We start from the raw sequence: 23,224 nt of genomic DNA, 5'->3' as shown, positions 1-23,224 counted from the left end.
GCAAGCTTTGCGTGCATTTATCGCCCCCTCCAAAATGAAATCCTGGCTACGCGGTTGGCTTAGAGACATTCTTTATGATAAGGGCTATACAAATTATTATTTATCATTCCCAGTATATCATCTTGAGCAAGAACATGTCACCAGTCATGCAAAAAGTCATGATGCGTAATTTACAAACAGCTATATGAAACATCCTTGTCTGGAAATCCTGAAAATACTTTTGCTTACTTTTATAATTGTCATGGTAATCAGAAGTAAAGTACGCTATGGCCTTGATATCAGGCAACTTCAAAGAAATAATGAGATACAGAAGAAATAATCTCCCTTTGTTTTTAATCTCTATATATAATTTTCACAACATGATTTTGCAAGAATGTACCAATATACAATATATTCACTCACAAGACTTGATCTTTCATTTGCTAAAAATATACAATTACAGAGAATAGCATTACATTTCAAAGTAGTACAATGCAATGTACAAATATATGACATCTATCTACAATGAAATATCTTACACTATGTGTAAAGCTTAGTCACATAGTACATATAAATCACATTCTCTAAAATGATCAACAATCATTTTTCTAAAAGAGTTCTATTTCACCGATATATGAAATCAATACGTTCTACTTTTTACAAGATGAATTAGAACGGGACATTATACTGAGTACTTTTGTTTAATTAAAAAAAAGTGATTTAAAAATAGAATTTGGCAATTTTTTGTTACTATTTTATCAATCACTTCTTGCAGTTACTATTATACTAAAGGGTGCAAAAAAATAGATGTATTCAACAAGTTAAAACTCTGTGATGTTTGATTTTCCTTGCATATATAACATACTGCAATATGCTATTAGAAAAAGTTTCATTTTCTGTGGGTGAAATTTGTGCAAGAATTTTTAAAAATGCATTAGTGTTGGAGATGATTGACATGGCGAAAAAAGTTTCTTATGATATTACTAAAAAAATCATATGCAAGTACTAAATACACGCATCTGATCAGTTGAAAATCCAGTTGCGTTTGATTTATGGAGATGCATTTAAATGCAAATCTTTCGGCAAAAGGCCCCTTTTCACTGATCAAACCATTCAAGTATAAAGTTATAACCATTTTAAGAAATAAAACTTATAATGTACAAGGTAAGTCACTCCAACTTTTCCACCATTGAAACTGGTAAATTATGAATAAATTAAAGAATAATTTTTGTTTTGTTTTTAAATGTACAAATACTAGTATTCCTGCAAATAATGCTTGATTTCAGAACAGTGCTTGTATTTCAATGCATCATATCAATTAAGTAATGTAAGTGTAATCAATTATTGAACACAATGTACAAGACAAGTACCATAATATGAATGTACAACTGAAGGGGAAAAAACAGTAAAGAACTCCTAAATGAAAGTATTGCTTTTCCTAGTAATTTGAACGTATGCTGCTAAATATTCTTGATTTCACTGTATAATTTTTACAAAAGAACATTTATTTATAGTAGGCTGATATTAGTAATTGCATGTTGAAAGCAATTCTGTTCATTTAGCTTCTTGTAGAAACCAGATCCTTAAAAAGTCATTTGATTTCATGATGTGGAAATAAACCATTATTAATATAGCTGTAAACCTTCTTTAAATAAAAAAAACCTATATTGATATCTAGCAAAACTTTTTATTCTATGCGAATTGGAGGTAAAAACATTATTTCCTCACAAAATAAAACATAATTCAGAAAGTATAATGCTCATACGATATACATTACTTGTTTTTTGTACAGAAAATACATTATTTTGCCCCAAAACAACATACGAAATAGAAGACACATCAAACAGCTACTGCAACTTCTTTAGTTGCTCTGAAAATGTGATAATGCCCGAAGAAATACTTCCAAACAGACTAAATTGAGCATATGATGAACTGGCAATGTTTTAATATTCCAAAGCATTTTAAGTGAAAGTCTTATCTCCAGCAGGTTAAATTCTTTGCGATCACTGAATTTAAGTTATATAGCTGGTATAAAGGTCACACTAATGACTAACTTGATACATGTGTCCCATATAAAGAAATTCACATTTTGATGTTCCATGGAGTTAAATCAACAGTTAATTTGTTTTTATTTACTATCCATCTTAATCGCATGTCTCTGAATCATTCAATTTCACATTTTAATTTCAGCAATTTTTTTTTTCTTCAGAAAAATATACATTGATTTTCAAACTATAAGAAGACTTCAAGCTAAGGTTAGGAAGAAAACAACATGACCTGATGTTTGATAAGCATACTGAATACAAACCACATGTCTTTGTATGAGTCAAGGAAACCAATATTTTGACGTATACATTTACATTTTATATTTCATTTTTACATACAATCAAGGTGATGAAGTGAACAAAAAGATTGTTTATGAACAATTTTTTTATAACAAAGCAATATTTAGTTATCAGTAAACAATCTTAATAGTATACAAAATTGAAAGAAAATACTATCTGCTATTGAACAAATGATCTTGCGTTACACTAATAGGTTGGAGGAATATTATTTATTACGTCCTTAAAGATGCCACAATATATTTTAAAATCTATTGTAATCTAGATATCACTAATAACATTTTGCAACATATTAAATTATAATCATTTTATGATCCTAATTAATTTCAATTTAGATATTACTAATATCATTTCCTACTTATCATTATATTATTATCCATTCATGACCTCACTTATGTGCGCATAGCACTGAGGTTGCATAACTAATTTAATATCACAAATTACCACTTGGAACATCAGCCATGGCTTTGTATAATTCCACATTGAGTTATTATCTGAGCTGAAAAATAATAACAAGACAATGTTTACCTCATAAGTCACATGACTTATGGAATTACTTTCACACCCAGATATCATGCCATGCTGAAAATCACAACAGTTTCTGCCTAATAATATAATTTTCAACATGGTATTATACAAATCTATTTTGCAAAAAAAAATGTAACTGTGCTCAAAAGTAATATAAAATTTTATATTATAATTTGCCTAATGAATGATATAATTTTCAGAGCAGTGATATACAAATTTATTTGCAAATCAAAATCATCATAATTAATTGTCACATGAATGTACCATAAGGAAAAGATGGTAAAAAGGTTAAGATGACAACATACAAAATAACACTTGCGTATACCCATAGATGACATCTGAACTTTGACCTTTTTTCTATGTGACTAACTCTCTCCTAGTGTAAAAGATAGCTGGTTGGGATGTTTGCCTACATGATGGACACTGTCCTGAATGAATAAATCATGACATAGCCTGGATGAAAAGAAGAAACATAAAGAAAATTATAAAACTTTGTTCACACTTACACAAACTTTATATAAATACATATGAAGAAACGTGTGTATTATGAATATTAATTAATTACTTTTTTAGATGAGATGAGCTGAATCTTTTCATTCAAGAATAGAGGCTGTATGCATAAAACTTTATACCATTGAAAATTCCAGGGGGGGGTAAAGAAAAATCAGAGCCAAGTTTCACAAATTACAAGGGCTATTTCAGACATTTGATGGCCAAAATGCACTTTGCCCTTTTTTTCTCAAGGAGAGTTGGGAGGGGAGTTTTGCCTGATAGTTAGGCCTATAATTAAAGTTATAATCAAACCTTTTGAATTTTGACATAAATTTTATTTTGTTATCAACAGCTTAGTATCTTTATAATAGCAATCCTCTTTTTGGGGGGGAGGGGGGGGGGTCTGATATTTATATTTTCAAGTTATGATAACTCCTCTTGAAAATAAAGAAATAACTTTTAATTGTATCATTCAGCAGCTTAGTATCTATCTATAACAGCGATGCTCTTTCCAATATTTTAGGATAAAAAGGGTAGTTTATGCTGATAGGTATATTTTCCAGATATAATCAAAACTATTGAACATTTTGATATAATTTCTATTACATCATTCAGCAGCTTACTCTCTTATCTCTACTGATAGCGCTCTCTATTTACAACCACTATAGTTGTAAAAATTGTAAGATAGACAGCAAATAGGCCTACTGAACATAAACAGGAATAGAGAGTTGATATCAAAGAGGAAGCATATTCCTAATACTACGGATTAACTTACAGCATTTTCCATGTTAATGAGTCGAGCTGTTGTCTCACATAGCTTTTGATCCTTGGCTTCAAGTTCCTGTGATAAGCAAAGACAAAGTAAATACATGATGATAATAAAGTGTGCAAAATCCAGGGGCCTGTTGCTTATAAGAAAATTTCTGGCATTTTTTTTTTTTGCCAGCGTTTTTAAATTTGTAATTTTCAATGGCATAATTCTGTTTGCCAAAGTTTTTATTTGTCAGGGTTTTACCATGGCAAGAGTTTTATGCATCAGGCCCTAGTAAGATGAAGATTCACCATTTAGGTAATATCTTTGCTTGAAGATAATAATATAAACCTTTTTGCATGCTTAAAATCTATCGATATCCATATTGCTGGATGGAGCTTGTTGTGCGCTCTGCACGTACGACCTTGAGGCAAAGGAAAAGTACTCCAAGTACACAATTAACAGTATATGGGTCTATACCAACGCATAAGATACTCCACGCATGCACAATAGAAAAGAGTATAGAATTTTGTGCGCGCTTGACCTTTTGGAGTACCTTTTTTTCTAACCTCAAAAGAGCACATTGTAGCTCTATCCACCTACTGATATCGATGCTAAAATCTTGTAAACACAGCAGTATACTAACAAATCTTATCACCATGTTGTACAATGAAGCTGGAAAATGTACATGAATATTCTATTTTTTTACATTTGTTAGATTAGGAAGTGTATTTGAGCTAAAAAACAGCGATCTTCACTCCAATAGCTGTAGTCATGTACAGTTATGGTGTGTCATGTCTAAGTATGAATTACATAAATGGAATACAAACACACTGCCTTGCACACACGTTTTGGTATTTGTCATGTTGATATTGAAAGTGATCTAGAACTTCCACAGTACAGATTCAAACTAATTACAACATACTTCACACAACTCTTATAAACTTTCATCTCATGAGGGACTTATGCCTTCTTGAAGGGAGATTTTAATTTCTTATGAAAGATGGAGATTTTAATTTTTTATGAGCCTTTATCACCTCAAGGGGAGACCTAAACTGAATATGAGATATCAATTCTTATGAGAAATTTAACAGAAAATAATGAGAGGTGTAATATATTGATGCTCATATGCAAGACTAAAACAGTTATGTGCATAAATTGATTGATTAAAACTTACCGCTTTCAGTGTCTCTATTTCATATTTCTTGCGAATAAACTTCTCCTTTTGAAGCTTTTTCTTGCTCTCCTTCTGTCGAGAAAAATGACAAATAAAAACATATCATGAAGCTAAAGAATAGGATAAGGAGTAGGAGAAACAAGAGGAGACAGAGGTAGATAATTACTTGTTTTGGGGATGGGAACTCAAATTTTTTAGTTGACTGAGAGTTACTTCAAGAAGGTTTGTGACAAACTAATGGGGTGTTGCAAGAAACTTACGATCAATTGCAAGTCTATGTTTGGTCCCTAAATCTTATATGTCTTACAATTAATTGCAAATTTTTGATTGATTGTTAATCTGCTTTGTGAAACAAGGAGTGTGATCTGATTTTCTACAGCTAAAATTGATGTATCAATATTTGCGATTGATTGCAAATATTTTCTTGCAACACCCCTTAAGAAGAAAAAATGGCTTTAGGAGCAGATTTCACAAAGTCATATATATACAGATCAGTATAACATTCACCGTTCTCCCAAAGGACCCTGTTACAAGATAATAAACAGAAAAACATATTAATTTAGACTACCATAACGTTGGAGTAGGAGATTTGAATTCAAAGGCCTGTGGTGCACTTTCAGATTGCTCTCAATAACTTAAATGCTTCTCATTATTATCATCGAGTATTGATTACACAGGACAGCCCTATCAATGACACACTCTTCCAACAGGGTAACCTCTAGCAAGTAAACACAAAAAGATACAAAAATAAAGCAAAACATATAAATAAAAATATAAACTACAAAGTTGGCAGAGTTGAGATCTAAATTAAAAGGCCTGTGCCCTTTAACATGGCTTTGTGAAACAGGACTTAAGTGCATGATCGATAGCAGAGCACAAATTCATTACACACAAAAAATGTTCACTTACCTTATTCACCTTCATTTCATCTTCATAACACTTGTGTTTGGGCCACACTTGCTTATTTTTCTCATCATTTTCAAGGTGGAATGTCTACACAAGATAACACAGACAGTAAGAGAAAATAAACTAAATAGATATACATTTCTAAACGGTGAAAAAGAGTGTATATAGAAGGACGGATGTGGTGTAAAGGATAAATCTAGGTTTTAAAACATCTATCATCTGCGTGGTGTGTAAACCATTTATCATATAATTAAAACGAAAATAGGGCAAATCAGAATAAAGCTGTATTTTAGAAATATGGCAGTAGTAACAATCTCATATCCGAAAACAGTCTTCTGAGAACTCTTCCTAGTTTTTTTATTAAAAGGTTGCCAAATATGGTATAACTCTGAAATTAAACTATTTCTGAGTTGTCCTCAAAATTTCTACAGTTTGAGGTAGAAGGTTTCCAAACCCTAGCAACATTATGCTACCATCAAATTTTCAAAAGAAAAGTGCAGAGTTTGCAATAGATCCATTCTCATTTTAGTATAAAACAGTAGTAAGCAATTACATAAGGGTGAAAAGGGGACTGAGCTCAAATATATTTCATAATTATTTCATGCATAAAATTTGATAAAGCAGAACTATCATTTGAAATGGTGATAAATTTGCTACAACTTTTGTGTGCAACAAATACTGTACATTTGAAGATAATGTTTTAAGAACATTACACAAGTAAGCATGAGTCATGAACTTGGGAGTATTTCACGAAACAAATAGTTGGTGATTTTCACTGACACTTTTGCTCTGAGCCAATCAGATGCCAGGATTTCAGTAGCTTATAACAAACAGTCAGTGAGTATCGCTATCTATTTGTTTAAAGGAACGTTCCCCATGTAGACTCTTTGAACAGGCAAAACCTCTTTGTGCTGGAGTCGAAGAACAGTTAAAAAGTTGAAAAAGAAATTGACTAAAAAAGTAAACTTATTTGACAAGATCTCACCTTTTTACTTTTGATTGCACTGTTAAGTCTCCTCTCCTTGTCTAATTCTTCTCTTGTTCTCCTCAATGTCTCCCTCAGGTAATGAGCTTCGTCCTGCCGACTCCTGACGTCACCCTAAGAAAAAAAAAATCAATATAGATAACTTTTGAGAATTTTACAAATTGGACTAACCCCATGCAAAACAAAATCGTAGATCTTATGACGATCATGAATCTGTACGAAAAATTTTATAATCATCATATGTCACCCTAATATTGTACGATTAGCAGAATACAATCACCCTATGATGATAGTTGACCAAATGTAAACAGGCATTTTTGTGTATGATAGACTGGAACATGCTCTTGAAAGAAAAATTCAGATTTTCCATATTAACGTTTCCCTTTATATCAATGCACGGGTTATTATTTCTCAAAATTTGATTGCGGATATTACTTAGCACCTAAACATGCTTGTTTGTAAAAAAAAACTCACACATTATGAACCAGTCCAAATATCTTATCACAATCATGAATAAACAAATAAACCACTCACAGCTAAACTCTCGACCTGTCCTGCTTTCTCATTGGCTACTCTCTCAGCCAATCGCAGCTTCTCGAGGTCCTTCTCATAGTCCTGTAAGAGGGCATCCTTGCGTTCCAGACGCTGGTTGAGTGTCTTCAGCCGGCTCAGGATGAGTTCGTGGCTGTCGCCTCTCTCAATCATGACACGATCCTTCTCATCCCTGGGCAAGTGGGCCAGTGATTCCTGGCCCGGAATCTCTCCTAGCCCGAGTAGGCGGGCAACTGTCCCGGCTAGCTCCATGTACTGGGTATCAAAGAAAGAGAGAACATTATCAAATTAGGACAGTGGGTTGGTTCAGATTTGCACAAGCAACTCAAAACTCTTCAGTATCAAGCTATTGAACACCTTTTACAAATCCTCCCTTATCTACTAAGGTAAATGATTCCATAAAAGTATGTATGTCTAACCCCCCCCCCCCCTGCTATATTTTGGACCTTCTTGAAATCATTTGTCTCTGTTTTCTAGTTCATAAGAAAATAATCATGGCCTAAGCAGTTCATGAAGAGAAGTAAAAATGAAGAAAAGTGGAACTCAGAAGAAAAAAAGTTGATTATTTCATGCAATTACCCATGCGCAAAACAATTCCACAGTTATTTAAATTTTAGTACCAAGCTGCTATACGGTACACACCTCTCACAATCATCCATACAAGACAAATGATTTGCTTCAACGCAAACTAATACGATCACCAAAATTATATAAGAATGGGGTCAATGTTGTGAAACCAACTTCTGCTGTGTGCTGTTTATATTTGTGAAAATGCTAATTAGGGATGCAGGAAGATTTAATCTTTGATTTTTTTTCTATCTGATATCCACTAGGTCTAACACCACTTAGTCAATATGATTAGATGAAAGTAAATGGGCTAAGTGGTAATTAGACCATGTGGGATTAGACCAAATGGAATGTCGACAAAGTGGGTGTAGACCAAGTGGCAATTTATCAATTCAATAACTTTTTGCATAAAGTTACAAATATTTCCTTACAGCTGTTTCACTCTTATCCATAGATTGCTGGATCTCGACCCTGGCGCTCCTCTCGATGGCTGCATCTGAGACAGAGGTCGACAATTGACCTCTGGCCTTGGCTACCTCGCGTTCAAGGAGGACGTCGGGGGAGGAGGACTGGCCTGACATAGCAGAGATCTGGGCTTGCTTGGCCCTCATCTCAGCGAGCTCTTTCTTGAGAAGGATGACCTGCTGTAAGGCCTGGTCCTGTGTAGGCACTGTAAGAAAGGATACAACATACTAGTAAATAAAAGCATGGTAATATGGTACGCGAATTACTTTTTAGTCTAATCCTACTTTCTCTAATGCCCATTTTCCCCCTCTCGATCAGAAATTTCATCTACAATAATCAAATAAACAAATCCACAAATATTTACATGTGCAACATGATCTGTATACCGCCATGAACCCCCCCCCCCCCCCCACCCGAACCCCCTTGCAATGAGTCTTGCTATTGTATTTAAGGACGTTCCACAGTTATGTTTGTGCGCATTATGATCTGCGCATATTTTACACTCTGCGCGCTGACGTCACAATGGATGAACAGGCGATTAATTAGCTGTGGTTATGAGCTGATTTTTCTCATCATCTTCATGCTAACTACAGATCCGATGCGTTATTTTATGAAGCTAAAAAACTGGAATTATTCCATGGACCATTTTAAAAAATATGTCTACAATTTTGACATACTTTACTCTGCAATGCTGCCAAGAATCACGATTATGACCCCGAGTTTGAATAAATGGTAGAGTGGTTTTGTTTTTTGTCTTCACATAGATACAAAGCATTTGGCACATTTTTGGTGTTTAGAAAGCACATTTTCTCTAATAAAAATACTGATAGTTTGAAAACGAGAACATGAACCCCTATTTTTTAATGTTTGCACCTCTTATGTATACCTTCCTCTACAACTTTGCAAATTTTGGTGAAAATGACATGGATTTTGAATAAAGTGCAGCATTTTTTGTACTTTTGTAGTTTTTTATTGAAATTTCACATTTTTGAGATTGGGTTTTTGTTATCTCTTACGCCATTTTTAAGAACTGACAGTGCTGTTAGACTTAAAATTGCAAACAAATAGCAGTATAAATAGATTCTCCATTCTAACAATACAACGATTAACTCTCTTGAAAAATTTGATGACTTTTTCATGTATCTTGACTGAGTAATATAGGTTTAAACTCATTGCAGTGATATTGCGAGGTCTAAAAATGCCAAATTCTTTTGAATGCGCAATTCTTAAGAACATCCATTTAGGTGAACTTTGAAGCTCTATAGCAAAAAATCAAGCACATGGACATATGTTAATTTTTGCATATTTCGAATATTCAGGTTTTAAAGTATTTATGTGCAAAGTTTGGTGAAAATGACATGGATTTCACTTTAACTGTGGAACGTCCTTAAGTTATTATTGTTAGTTTTTCCACTGTATCCATGGATCTGCCCCAGAATATAATGTTTCTTTGTTCATGCCATACAATCCTCCTCGACGATTAAGATCTCCTGATTCAAAATTGCTTGCAGTTCCTAAATCCAAGAAATCATGGGGGATCGGTCATTAGCACATGCTAGACCATCCTTGTGGAATCAGCTGCCATATTCCATTTGTAGTATTTCAAACATCGATTGTCTCAAAATTGCTCTAAAAACCCATTTGTTTGAAATTACCTTCCAGTAGTTTCCTTTCATTGTCATGACTGTGTTTCTTTTACCCTTGTCTCTTCCTGCTCCATGCAATTTTCTTATTTCCTTTTCTCAGTGCCTTGAGCACATAATCCATGTGGATTTGGCACTTTAGAAATACTCTATATTATTATAATTATAGCATTCCCACCACTAAAATGTCCCTGGTGACAACCCTAATTGCAGGCTTAGTTTTTTACCTCATTTTATCAAAGTGATTTTTATAAATCTAATGTTCATTTGAGGGTGTACACCACATTCTTTACGTAAAATAATCGTAATGGTATCATATCCATTTCAAATGTTTACTAAATCCGTAGGAATTAGATGTAAATGCCAATATCAATTTCAATTTGTCGTCATCAAGAATATGTAACAAAACCAAATCAAACATTGCTTCACTTACATGGTGGTCTGTTTTGCTCTAGGCCTTTTATCCTTCCTCTTAATTCACCAAGTGCTTCTCGTTGCCTGGAGATGACCTCGTTATGTCTTTCCCCTCGGCATTGTGCTCCTACTGTTGAAAGTTCGCTTGTGATTAATCCCTGTAAACCAAAAAGAAAGAGACATTTTCTAGTTTTATTGATAAAACATAACAAAGGAGACAAACTGAAGATGACCTCATTATGTCTCTCTCCTCGACACTGTGCTCCTACCATTGAGAGCTTGCTAGTGATTTAACCCTATACCAGCCATAAAATTAAATAAGGGCAAAGTGAAATTTACCCATTAAATGTTATGAATAGCTCCCTAAAATGAGGAATAGCCACTTAATATTTTAAGTAAGGTTCAATTAAAAAAAAAAACTAACAAAATGAGGGATAAAGCCTCATTCAGAAAATACTATTTTCTTTCTAAACCTTGTGCACAATTTTTTTTAGAGGGTAAGCTGTGCACAAAAATGTGTGTTACATGTTGAAATTGATTTGTCAACAACAGATTTAAGTTCTTCTCTATTTTGCATATATACAAAAGCATCTAACTCATGCATAGAATAGTGACTACCTCCCCCCCCCCCCCCTTTCCCCTCATTTGAGCCCCGTAATACAAAGCTTACCCACTGATCTTGGGCAAATTTTACAATTTTCTCGTTCACAGCCCTTTTACGCAATTTGTGCTCTTATTCAGACATCATCTTTTTTCTTATCAGATTTTCAAACTGTTGCCTTACCACGCCTGGTGATCCCTCAGAAAAGCATATAGCAATTACAAGATTTGAAAAATCAATGGGTTCATAGAAATATGATTTCCTACCTCTTGTTCAACTTCTTTCTTGGCCTTCTGGGACTGTTCCTGTTCCTGCTTGAGATGCTGTTGCAGTCTGTTCAGCTCCGAGTCCTTGATAGCGGTGTCCTTCTTCTGCCTAAGCAGCAGTTCTTTTTGTGCACTGGAGATGAAATTCACAACATATGGCTTTAATAAAAGAATCTGTAGCAAAGGTATCAACTCATTAATTAGCTTATGCTCCTTGTGTTAATCTGTTCTGTACAAAGCACTATTGCCTAATAACATCAACTGGTGGATCTGCAAGATGAGTACTGTCTATCTATCATGGAACAGCTTATTTAGCTGAGCCATTAAGGTAAAACTTTACTGCAGGTACAGCAAGTGTTTTTAACAAAATTTCAGTGTCAGCTAATTATAATCCCTTTTCCTTGAAAGTTGATGAGCCTCTGTCTTTAGGGAAATTCCATACAATAATCAACCTTGGTCCATCCAACCCCTATTTTTCTCCATTCATACTTCCCTTAATGGACTGCTCAAGCAATGATAATATGAGAATGTTTCTATGACAATTGCTCCTACTGGAAATGCACACATTAAGCCAGACATAATTACCTTAATCCCAATCTTCACATGATTCTGAACGAAAAACATTATTACAACTGTAACCTTGACTTTATATCTTTAGAGAAATTAGCGGAGGACCTATTGTCAGAGCAACTGTTGCGTTACCATGGCAACATTACGGCCTTTCATAATAAGAACTAGAAATTGAAGACAAATTATTCAGGAAGGCATGTGGAATTGTCCTGTCGTAGACTTCGGAGGAGAATATTGCTGTAAGACTTACGCAATCTCTTTGACCATGTTGTCCATCTCGATCCCTTTCCTGTCCACCAGCTCAGATAGCTTGACCAGCTGCTGTCTCTGAGTGGTCAGTTCGGCTTCTTGGTCCTTAATAAGAGCCTTCTGATTCTCCATCTCCTCCTTCTGACGGTCACTAAGCTCTCCTGATGGAAGCAATAAAGGGATCAATGATAGGGTATGGATGTTGAGCATATCTGAACTTCTCTTTCTTTCTTACATAATTTCCTTATCATGATCTTATTTTAACATTTTAAATGCATATTTTTCAATATTTCATCATTTAAAAGTCATATTTCAGTTGGACATTTAGCCTGCATGACTTTCCATTTCTTTCATGTTTTTATTGATCAGAATTTTGTTTGGACATTTTTCATATGTGAGCCTCTCTTTTTTTTATTCATTATTTTATTTTTCTTAGTTTCATTTAGATGTTTAGCCTGCGCCTATGAATGTTTTCAAGAGAAATATGGTGCAACATAAATGCTGTGGATCACCATCATCATATGTGAGCATAAATTTCTTTCTTTACGGTAATTCAAGATTCATATTTCATTTGTTTTATAACTTATTCAGTGAGACTCTAGAGCCAAAAGCTGCATTCAAAATACCATTCCTTAAATATCAACAACCCTTTTAGAACCAATACACCAAATATCGTCAAAACAATATTACACAAAAAAAAAACTTCTCAAATTTCATGAAATGAATAGGTTCATAATATTGTGCTTTACCTCTCATATCTGATAGTCTTGCCGATGCTCCAGCTAAATCTCTCCTTAGACCAAGGACCACATCCTGCTGATCCTGTATCTCCTTCTTTAGCTGTCCATTTTCTCTCCTAAAAAGATTGAAATATCAGAATAATGTCTTATTTCATATCATTCTTGGCACTTTACAGGGACATGACATTTGCTCTTGTGACATTTGCTCCAGTCCTCATATCTCAGAGGGCATAGGGCTGGAGTTCTGATTGTAAGACAGTTTTTGGTTCAGAATAATGTAAAGATAATGATTAGGGCTTATTTAGTTTTGTAGGTTGGGTTTTGTTTGGCTCAATATGCAGATTTTCCATCGGAGCAATTGTCAACGGAGCAAATGTCATGGAACCACTTTTACGATACATAATAATATAATTTTAATAAATTAAATATTTGCAACCAAATGCAACCAAATCTTGTCTCACATATCCTCTTTGAGCTGAACATAAACAAGGTCTGGCTTTGTATACCTACACATTCAATTTCATGAATTTCCGGGGGGGGGAGGGGGGAAATTGTTTTTAATAGAATTTTAACTGATGGTGATGCATATAATACCTTTCAATCTCTTACTGGAAAATGGTGAGGACTGATTGTGTGAAATAAGCATGTTCATATGAATGTATGGTAAACTTATCATGAAGAGTATGAAAATCATATTAAAACGTGCTTGGAGCGATCCAAATTCAGATCCTTCTTCAAAATTTTGAATGGTATGCAGATCTGGAGATGTTCCCATCAATGGTCAATATTATTCCCTGGCATCCAGGAGATATTATTTAAAACCAGTCAATATTCTCAATATTATTCCCTGGGATCCAGGTGATTTCATTTAAAACCAGTCAATATTATGCATGTCTTACTTTAGTAGGTTAATAGCATGTTGAAGGCCAGGTACTTCAGCAGAGGGCTGGGTGACAATGACAGGCTTGGCTGGTGCAGATGCTTTGATTCTCTTCAATTCTTCCTCCGCTTGCTTGCTTTGAACTACAGAAAAAAAAAGGAAATTTAATTCATACTTTGGTGCTTCAGAGGAGCATTTCATCATGACAAAATTGTTAGATCTGATAACTATCCTTAATTTTGATTGGCAGAGAAGCACAAGTGTATGACTCTTGCTAAGGTTAATTGTCAGATAATAACAACTTTTATAAAAATAAATATCAGGCGATAGATTTTAAAAAACAATAGCCCGAATTCACAAAGGTGGTTTTTTGAACCATTGGTTGAACCCATGGTTTATGCAGATTTTCTGTATAAATTACGCTTATTTACCGTGTATATATTAAAAAATGTCCAATGCTGATGCATGCTTTTGTCACAGTGCGCCAAATTGAAGCCTGTTGCCGTGGTTATCCACGCTAATTTATTCATGAGTCCACTGTTTTGAATTGAAGAGTCCAATCTTCAAACAGTGGACTCATGAATAAAATAGTGTCAAAAATTCTATATCACAGCACAAATAGACAAAAAATAAAGCAAAAATCACTATGGCCAGTGAGAGGGGAACTGAAGCTGATCGACATTAATGGTCATGGCTTTCCATGGCCTCGGATTAATCAAAGCCCTAATCTTCCTTTCAAATAAAATGAAGCTTATTTTTTTACTCCTCAATATCTTAGACTTTAAACTGTTAAGTTGAGTTGTATCTCTGACCATATTAGACTAATGAATAAACAAACAGAGTCTAGAGATAACAATACTGATTAAACTGGGAATTTTCATTATGATGCTTATGTTTATGATCTATGATCTCCCGTTATCACAAATGCAAATATTGTAAGTCTCAAACTGAAGATGCTTTGCAGATACTGTGAGGATGGTGATAAAAGATTACTTCAGTCATGGAAACAAAAAAGAATAACAAATATTACTATGTATTCAATATTGTTAAAGACAGTGGAAGGTTATGTTGATGACAGTAGTAATGATCCTAAATTGACAAGCTACTGGTTAGAGGTAAAGTTCATGATTACAGCTGTAATGCAATGTACATTACGGGTGAGATTTATCACAGCGATGTCAAAAGATTTATTACACCAGGTATTCCAGATAAAGCAAAGGTGTATTTTAATGGGCAATTCCATTTTTTATATTTGTATTTTGTTTATTCGTAATTGTAAAGCACATAGAGAACTATACTAGTTATTATGTGCTTATCAAATGCCTCTATTATTATGATACCACCCCTAAATGTGGGACCTTTAAATAATTTTTCTTCACATCCTGTTTCATACGAAAGGTTGTAATGTTCCAAATTTACCATGGGTCAAGCAGTTCATAAAATGAAGAGAGATTTGAAGTAAATGTGGGTGAGATAAACTTTTATAAAGGTTAATTAATTTTTGAAATTGCAATATTATCTTGCCTTTTAAATGTTTAGTTTCTGTTATATTGTTGGTTACAGTATCTTTTAAGGAAGACAATCAACATCATTGAACTTGGTACAGATAGTATGATTCTAGGCCTGTTTATTAACATACCAGAACGGAAATTACACAAATTAGATTTAAACCATGTCAGATTAGACCAAAGGGGAATTAGATCAAATACGAATGGACCAAGAAGCAAGTCATCTCACCTTCAAGCTTCTTCTCCAGCTCCTTGGACTCCTTCCTGGAGGCTTGGTGCTCCTTCTGAGATTTCTTGAGTTTCTCCTCCAAGGAGACGATGGTGAGGGCGTGCTGCCGACTCTGCTCCTTCAACCCCGCCACCTGCTTCTCGTGAGCCTCCAGCATCTCCGTCACTTGACCTTCGACCTTCAAGGCGGAGCTCTTGTGCTGCTCCTGGTGGAGAGTAAGATCCTCCCGCAGCTTGCTCTGTAATTGTATCAAGACGTCAATAAAAGTTATTACAGTAAAAGAAAAACATTAAATTAGTTCATTTCACATCTTGATACTGTAACTCTTAATTATTGAAAGTTCAATCCAAATTTACATATTTTTAAGTTGATTTTTTTGTTTTCTGTTTCCTCAAACTCTAAACATAATACATGAGAGCAGGGGTCCCCACCCCCCCCCAAAAAAAAAACAGCAAAAAAAAAAAACAATTTAAAAATACATAAACTTGATAGATAAAAGCAGGAAAAGGCCCCCATGCATACAAAAAAAAAATATATTCTTTTCTTAATTGTATCTACACGCGCATTTCACAAATTACTTACATACAACGGTTCGGCTCCCCAATTTACAATACCACAAAAACCACAGCAAGGATAATGCAAGCACAAATATTTTCCCATCCAGGCTATCGTGTCCACACTCCAATTCAACAACAGCAAATGATGCTGAATGGATGTTGAATGGATGCTGTTACCATGGCAACCACACTCCTATCCAATTACTACTGATGTCCCCATTATTGATTGATGGTGCCATTAATATCCCGAGTGTGACTTGGTACAATTAATTAGCATACCAGCTTTAATGATATGGGCATACAGTGTAGGGGGAAGGTCTCATTAAAGTGGACCAGTTCACACTTGAAATTTAAATTCCAACCATATTCACACATTAACTGCAGGTGTAATGTATCTATACATGTACTTCAACAGATGTTTATCTGGGACAGAACATTATGGTAACAGTGTGGATCGTTCTTAAATAATTATATCTAAGGGTAAATGTACATGTCTTTATGATCACCTGTATAGAAGGGCACTCTCTCTACAAAGACTACAAACTTTGGTTTCATGGTATGCTTGAAGATATTCCCCATTGAAACATGTATCGAGGGAAACTGTCCATAAAGACCACCTGTTCATGCAGACCACTTTTCATACCTGTCTTACATGTAGGTGGTCTTTATATACAAATTTGACTGTATTAATCATTTTTTTGCTAAAGTGCATCATATCTCTAGTGTGAAAGAGTACGTTCATTTAGATAAAACAGCCAGCATCAACTGTTATCAATCATGGCAGGTGGCATACACAGAGGGGTGTCAAAAAAGCTAGATAGCATTTTGAACGAAGAGATAATATTTTCATAATAGGATATACGCAAACTTCCCACCTATCTATTCAGTTAGCACACATAATAAATCTGTTATCGATTAGGAATGTGCTTGAGCCTTAGTATTTCATTAGTTGAATGAAATTTCAAACTCTTGGTTGTGTTTTTTATCTATTTGGGTCAGTATAGTCAACAAAGTCAAATAAGCTGGGTTTTTTTTCTCTCTCGCTTTCTTAGAGAGAAAATAACATTTTTTTTACAATGTAATTTTCCCCTCTACTCTTCATGCCAGATCACATTCTGTACAGGAGCTATCAGCTATTAGCAATTTATGGAGGGAAGGGGGTGTATTTTGCAATTTAGGCGGGCAATTTCTTATGTTTTGGGGTGAATAACCCTAGCCTAAATCTACATATATCTAACTGTTTCAGGCATACATGTTGGTGTGAATAATTAGTTTTTTTAGATAAGTATGTTTTCAATGGGATCCATGCAACCACTGGTTGTTAATTGTAATAACAAAATATGATTCCCCCAATGTAAAATATACAACTAAACAAACCCCAAAATAAACAAACAAATTAATAAAATTGAGAAATATTCTTACCTCTTCTTTTTGAAGTTCCTCGATTTGTGATTTCAAACTCTTCTCCATTGCAACATACTTCTCCTCATCCGATCCTCTTTCTGTTAAAGCCTGCAACACAACATGTGAGAATAGTCAATTATTAACACAATGAATAGGTGAATATGTCTTTAGCTTTTAGTTCTTAACAGTAAAACTGGAATAGTCATTAAACTCTATTTCTATGCCCAAATATCACTTATCATCAGCTTGTTATTCATTTATCAATCTTTTCATATATTCTTCATTCCATTTATCCTCTCATCCATCCATCCATCCATCATTCATTCATTTACTACTTATCATCCATCTGCTATTAATATCCATTTATATATTCTCCCTCTTACATTTCTATCTACCCATCAATCAACCCGTCCATCCATCATTCACTTGTTACCCCTAAGTTCTTATTCATCCTCTGTCTAAATATCCATTAATTAATTCATCGTTTAATCTATCTACCAATCCATCAATTATTCATCCATCCATACCTGTCTTAACTGTTCCAGACTATGTTCTTGGTGCTGTACCTTCTGTCTCTCGGACTGTAAGACCTCTTCCAATCTTGTCTTCTCCGCCTGTCTAGCCTCCTCAATAGCAGTTTCCTTTTCTTTCACATCTGATTGAAGAAGAAAGAGTTGATGAATTATTGTAGGGTTGACATTCATTCCAGGTATATCTATTCCAAGATCTTATCAATATTTTGTCATTGCTCCCATGACGATCATCACAATTATCAATATTATCATCATCATGATCTCTTCTTATGACCATTTTATAATTTTAACTATGAATAGATAACTTTGCATTTCATCAAAACTTGAAATTGTCATCATAATCTTGTCATTTTTTTCTCATAGTTATTCCATGTTTGAGTAAAATATCATATGCAGGGGCCCCTGATTACAAGCTGTGCTTCTTTGGGGTCCCAAAACCTGTCATTTTCCTCAGTTCTTTATAATGTAACCATTTATTTTGTTTGTACTTTGTTCTCCTTTTGACTGGTTTGAATAAATTCAATTAAATTCAATTCAATTTTTATAATCACCATACAATCAACAATATCATCATCATCATCATCATTGTCACCGTCGTCATACATTAAAACCTTTACTTACTTTCCAGTTTGAGTCTTTCCATGGTGATCTTCATTGTGTCTTCATGTTCCGTCTTCTGTCTCTCTAGCTTTCTCTCCATCTCAGCCCTGACCCCCGATGACATGGTATCAACGCTCATCTGAATTTCCTCTTTCAGTTTCTTCTCCTTACTGCATTGATCTCTCAGTGCATCGATATGAGCTTGGAGATCTGAAAAAAAAGGCAAACAAAGTTTAATATATCACAAGGTATTCAAAGACAGTTCATGCACCTGCCTGAGTTCCAGTCCCGAACTCCTAAAATTGTTATGGATTTCAAACATTAATGGAGCAAGCAAATCATGTTTAACATTACAAGATATTTTTTTTTTCACATTTCCATTTTATATGATAAAATACAAAAGGAATAATGACTATGTGACTTCACTGACTACCTTATTTGTTCATTGCTCATTTTGTGCATATAACAGTTTTGTGAAATAAAGCACAATTTAAAATGTCTTAACTTTTTCATTTCAAACAAATTTGATGAATTTTCCGGTGTCATGCTAATTTGAATTTGTAATCTTTCCTAAAGCTATCCATAAGTTAAGCATGACTTCATGCACAAATGGTAACCCTTTTTATGCTAAATGATATATCCCAAATTAGTTTTGGTGTTGATTAGCTCCCAAGAAAGGGTCACGAGTGGTACCCATTAAGTCCTTTGTAACTTACAAACATCTTTACGAAACAATCACCAGGTCTTTAAAGCAGTTTAAAACTTAGTACACCTTTGTGTAAAATTGAGCTTAACTTATTTCTACATCGAACTGAATTACCTTTTCCACCAGTCTTGATGTCGAAGCCACACTTCTCCAGCGTAGTCTCAAACGATTGTTGCCATGCTAGCTCGTTCTGGAGCATCATAGCTATGGTATCCTTAACGTTCTGTAACGATTCATCTACAGTGACAGACTGAAGGAGTTTTATCTCATTACGGATGTGGGAGCATGTTCTACCTCCTTCCTCAAGGCGTTTCTAAAAAAAAACAATGAAAATTTGAGAAATTGATACATTAATCATCCCTTTGAAAATGATTTCCTTAAATCTTCTATTTGGATAACAACATTTGACTTTTATTACTGGGTTTGCTACATTATTCAATCAGTGACATCAACAAACTATTATCAATATCATCATCACCATCAGTACCGTCATCATCGTTGTCATCGCCATCGGTATTGTCATCATCACCATCATAACATTCATCATGTGCATCGTAATCATCATTATCATCATCACCTGAAACATCTTCATGGTCATCATCTTCGTCATCATCATCATCGTCATCATCATCATATTCATCATCATAGTCATCGCCATCATCACCAATATTTTTAAAAATTGCAACATACCTCTGCAGCAATCAGATGTTGTTTGAGGGTCTTGTGACTAGTCTTAGTCTCCTTGCTAGAGCTTTCCAGACCCTTCATTGTATCTTTGAGTTCCCGCACTTTATTCTTCGCCTCGTTGCGTTCCGTGATCAGCTTGCTCATCGTCTCCAAGAGGCTGTCATCCGTGACGGTAGATTCATCGTCTGGAACCCGGAATCCTGGAGCAGAAAAGGTCGTCTGCATGACCCTTTGTCTAAAGCGCTCCAACTGAAATAAGATAGAATTTTAAGAATTGATTTTGATGTTTGAAACACTACTTGCCATATTTTTAAATGTAAACATTTCATTGTGACAGAATAAATGTATCTGTATTCAAAAGAACAGTAACAAGAGCTGAGAGAAAGCAAGTAAAAAGAGATACTGTATACAAATTAAATTGTGTCAGCCCCCCCCCCCCCCACCAAAAATGGAATCAAATAAAATCATTTACCAAGAACATTCTTGTAGCATCACATTCCGATTGGAGAATTCAAATACGTTCAATTGCATGTGGATAATAATAATTATGTCAGATTTACCCAGGGTAGCTACTTCAGTTCCAAAAACTATTCTCCCAGCGGGACCTGCTCGACATAATAAAAATATCATCACCCTGGCTTCAGTTGGGCTGCCTATGAACTCAAGCCTTTAAGAAATAGCCAAATCATCAGTTTCCTTATTTGCTTACAGCCTGGGTTGTGCATATCACTTTTAAAATGCTACGTCTTCCTCAGTTTACATCATAACTCCATTGAGATTAATTGCCAGTGTTACATAATACTTCTTAAAATTATTTTTCTAATAATATTTGTGTGGCGTCGCGCGAAAACCAGACTATTGGTGAGAGACAATAAATGCGCTAGGACGTCATTTAAATACGCGTGTCATCAAACTTTTGTCTGGCGCGCGTCGCGAGGAAAAACAAAACAAACAACCCGCGGGAAATAAAAAAAAAATGTCAGGCGCATTTTTATTTTTCAGAACTGTGGATATCGGCTCGATCGCGATATATTTGGTGGCGGGTTCGGATATATGTTGATTGGATTTAATTCCCTTGGCTGAAATCCATGAAGGTAAGTTAAATTATGTTGCAGATTGAGTTGTTTTGTTAAATTAATTGATAATTGCGATGCGAGGAACATGGCAACTAAACACGTGAATGTGAATTTTGTGTTGCGTGTTTATGTGGATCGATCGAGAGAGACCTTTTTTAGGAACGACTTTAAACGTCAAATTACATGCGACTGCTGCAGCGATTTGCGGTATTTTTCCGGGACTTTGACGGCCTTTTTAAGATCTAACTTATGTCTACCCAGGCTATCAACTAGATCTAGATCTGCACCTACTTAGACAGGCCTTCGTTACATACTTGTAACCATTTAAGATAAATCTATCACATGCAACAAGTTTGTAAAAAATGTATATTTCGGTGAAACAGTTCTATGCATGTTTTTATGAATTTACTTGACAAACTGATGCAAAGATGTCTCACCTTGTTACATGAAATTATGTTTGTTCTATTCCCCCCCCCCCCCTCCAAGACTAGATATTAATTAATGCAAAAGAGTGACATATCATTCACACACGTATGACCAAATAAATGATTTCATGTTTTGAGATATAAGAAAAGTTAAAGTGGGGTGTCATCATCAGCCCATCTAACGAATATTTATTAAGACGTGCATATAACTGCTTTTATAATGCATGAAAAACCCTTTTAGATCTAGTTGTTATCAGATTTTGATGAAATTTGCAGCATTTGCTTACATTTGATGAAATTATTTTCAGCTCGGAGTATATCCTTTTAAATCGGTTAATTATGGACATTTTTCAAATCCCCTCTCCTAACAAATTCTTATTTGTCGGACTTCTGATTTTAAATTTGGTTTTTTTTTCGGAGGGGGTGAGGTCCATTTGGCATGAGGTTCACCAAAGCTGTGCAAATGATATCGAAATTATAACTAGAAAACAGATTGTCACAATTTATAAGAAATTAATTTTAAAAATAAGATATTTTTGGGGGCGGGTGGGGGGTATTTCTTATTTTTTCTACAATCTGGTCGAGCTACATTACATTAGGTTCGCCAACTTGTTTTACTTTTTTTCTTAAGTAGTGTTTTTTTTTTAATAAACTTTAACTCTAAAATTTGTTAACTAATTGGCCTTGTTTTCTTTCGTTGTGTTAGAGCAACTGTATTAGTGCAGTGAGGACAAGACATCTCAAAACCAACATACAGCTGACAGCAGCCCTTCAAGAAGTACTTTAAGACTCTGATATGGGATTCACCATTACCACAGCTTCAGGTAGCTTTCCATGCTTTATCCATATTCTATATGGAAATACCGTAGTGTGCCAGTTTTGACTTTATCATGTCAGTTGTAACCGATTTCTCCACGAATTTGGTTAATTGCCGTTATATAATATATTGTTTTAAAATTAATTTTACCACTATTAGTACATGAAATCTAGAATTATGGAAAATATAACAAATATAAAATTATAAAAACCATAAAAAATAAAAAAAATATAGAATTTGGATAAAGGCTCAAGCAGAGAAAGCTTTTTGCAAGTGATATATCAAAATTAAACATTTAAATATGAACATCTCATGAATTTTGGAAGGTTTTTTTACCCAACAATAGTTTAATCTTATTATTTTTGGTAGAAAAATACGACATCAGGGAGTACTTCCACCTTTATAAGTAGCATTTACACAAAGTCATGTTGTTGATAAATGTCCATGAATCATGAAGAAATGAGAGTGTAATGTGATTGTTTTTATTTATGTATTCATCAAACATGCAGATTCGAGTCATCGGAACGTGGCATTTTTAAGACTGGAACATGAAGAAAGCAAACAATGCAGAGGAA

At 34.5% G+C, this 23,224-nt stretch overlaps 1 protein-coding gene across 1 annotated transcript in view; it reads right to left on the bottom strand.

Moving 5' to 3' along the window:
• Nucleotides 1-303: 303 nt before the first annotated feature.
• LOC129275970 (forkhead-associated domain-containing protein 1-like) overlaps nucleotides 304-23,224 on the bottom strand; it is a 38,977-nt gene continuing 16,056 nt past the window's right edge. Inside the window, exons 10-27 of the mRNA XM_064109647.1 lie at nucleotides 20,335-20,580; nucleotides 19,759-19,957; nucleotides 18,960-19,148; nucleotides 18,333-18,460; nucleotides 17,824-17,913; nucleotides 15,845-16,082; nucleotides 14,127-14,250; nucleotides 13,237-13,343; nucleotides 12,489-12,648; nucleotides 11,669-11,801; nucleotides 10,821-10,959; nucleotides 8,711-8,949; nucleotides 7,695-7,967; nucleotides 7,161-7,274; nucleotides 6,179-6,262; nucleotides 5,270-5,341; nucleotides 4,117-4,182; nucleotides 304-3,302 (exon numbers count right to left, since the gene is read on the bottom strand). Of these exons, the coding sequence (XP_063965717.1) occupies nucleotides 3,291-3,302; nucleotides 4,117-4,182; nucleotides 5,270-5,341; nucleotides 6,179-6,262; nucleotides 7,161-7,274; nucleotides 7,695-7,967; nucleotides 8,711-8,949; nucleotides 10,821-10,959; nucleotides 11,669-11,801; nucleotides 12,489-12,648; nucleotides 13,237-13,343; nucleotides 14,127-14,250; nucleotides 15,845-16,082; nucleotides 17,824-17,913; nucleotides 18,333-18,460; nucleotides 18,960-19,148; nucleotides 19,759-19,957; nucleotides 20,335-20,580 (2,613 nt within the window). The 3' untranslated portion in view covers nucleotides 304-3,290. The remainder of the gene's footprint in view (nucleotides 3,303-4,116; nucleotides 4,183-5,269; nucleotides 5,342-6,178; nucleotides 6,263-7,160; nucleotides 7,275-7,694; nucleotides 7,968-8,710; nucleotides 8,950-10,820; nucleotides 10,960-11,668; nucleotides 11,802-12,488; nucleotides 12,649-13,236; nucleotides 13,344-14,126; nucleotides 14,251-15,844; nucleotides 16,083-17,823; nucleotides 17,914-18,332; nucleotides 18,461-18,959; nucleotides 19,149-19,758; nucleotides 19,958-20,334; nucleotides 20,581-23,224) is intronic.

This window comes from Lytechinus pictus, chromosome 14 (assembly GCF_037042905.1).
Source record: "Lytechinus pictus isolate F3 Inbred chromosome 14, Lp3.0, whole genome shotgun sequence".
Lineage (NCBI taxonomy): Eukaryota > Metazoa > Echinodermata > Echinoidea > Temnopleuroida > Toxopneustidae > Lytechinus > Lytechinus pictus.
The sequence above is the reverse complement of the archived record's forward strand: the minus strand, read 5'-3'. Positions and strand labels throughout refer to the sequence as shown.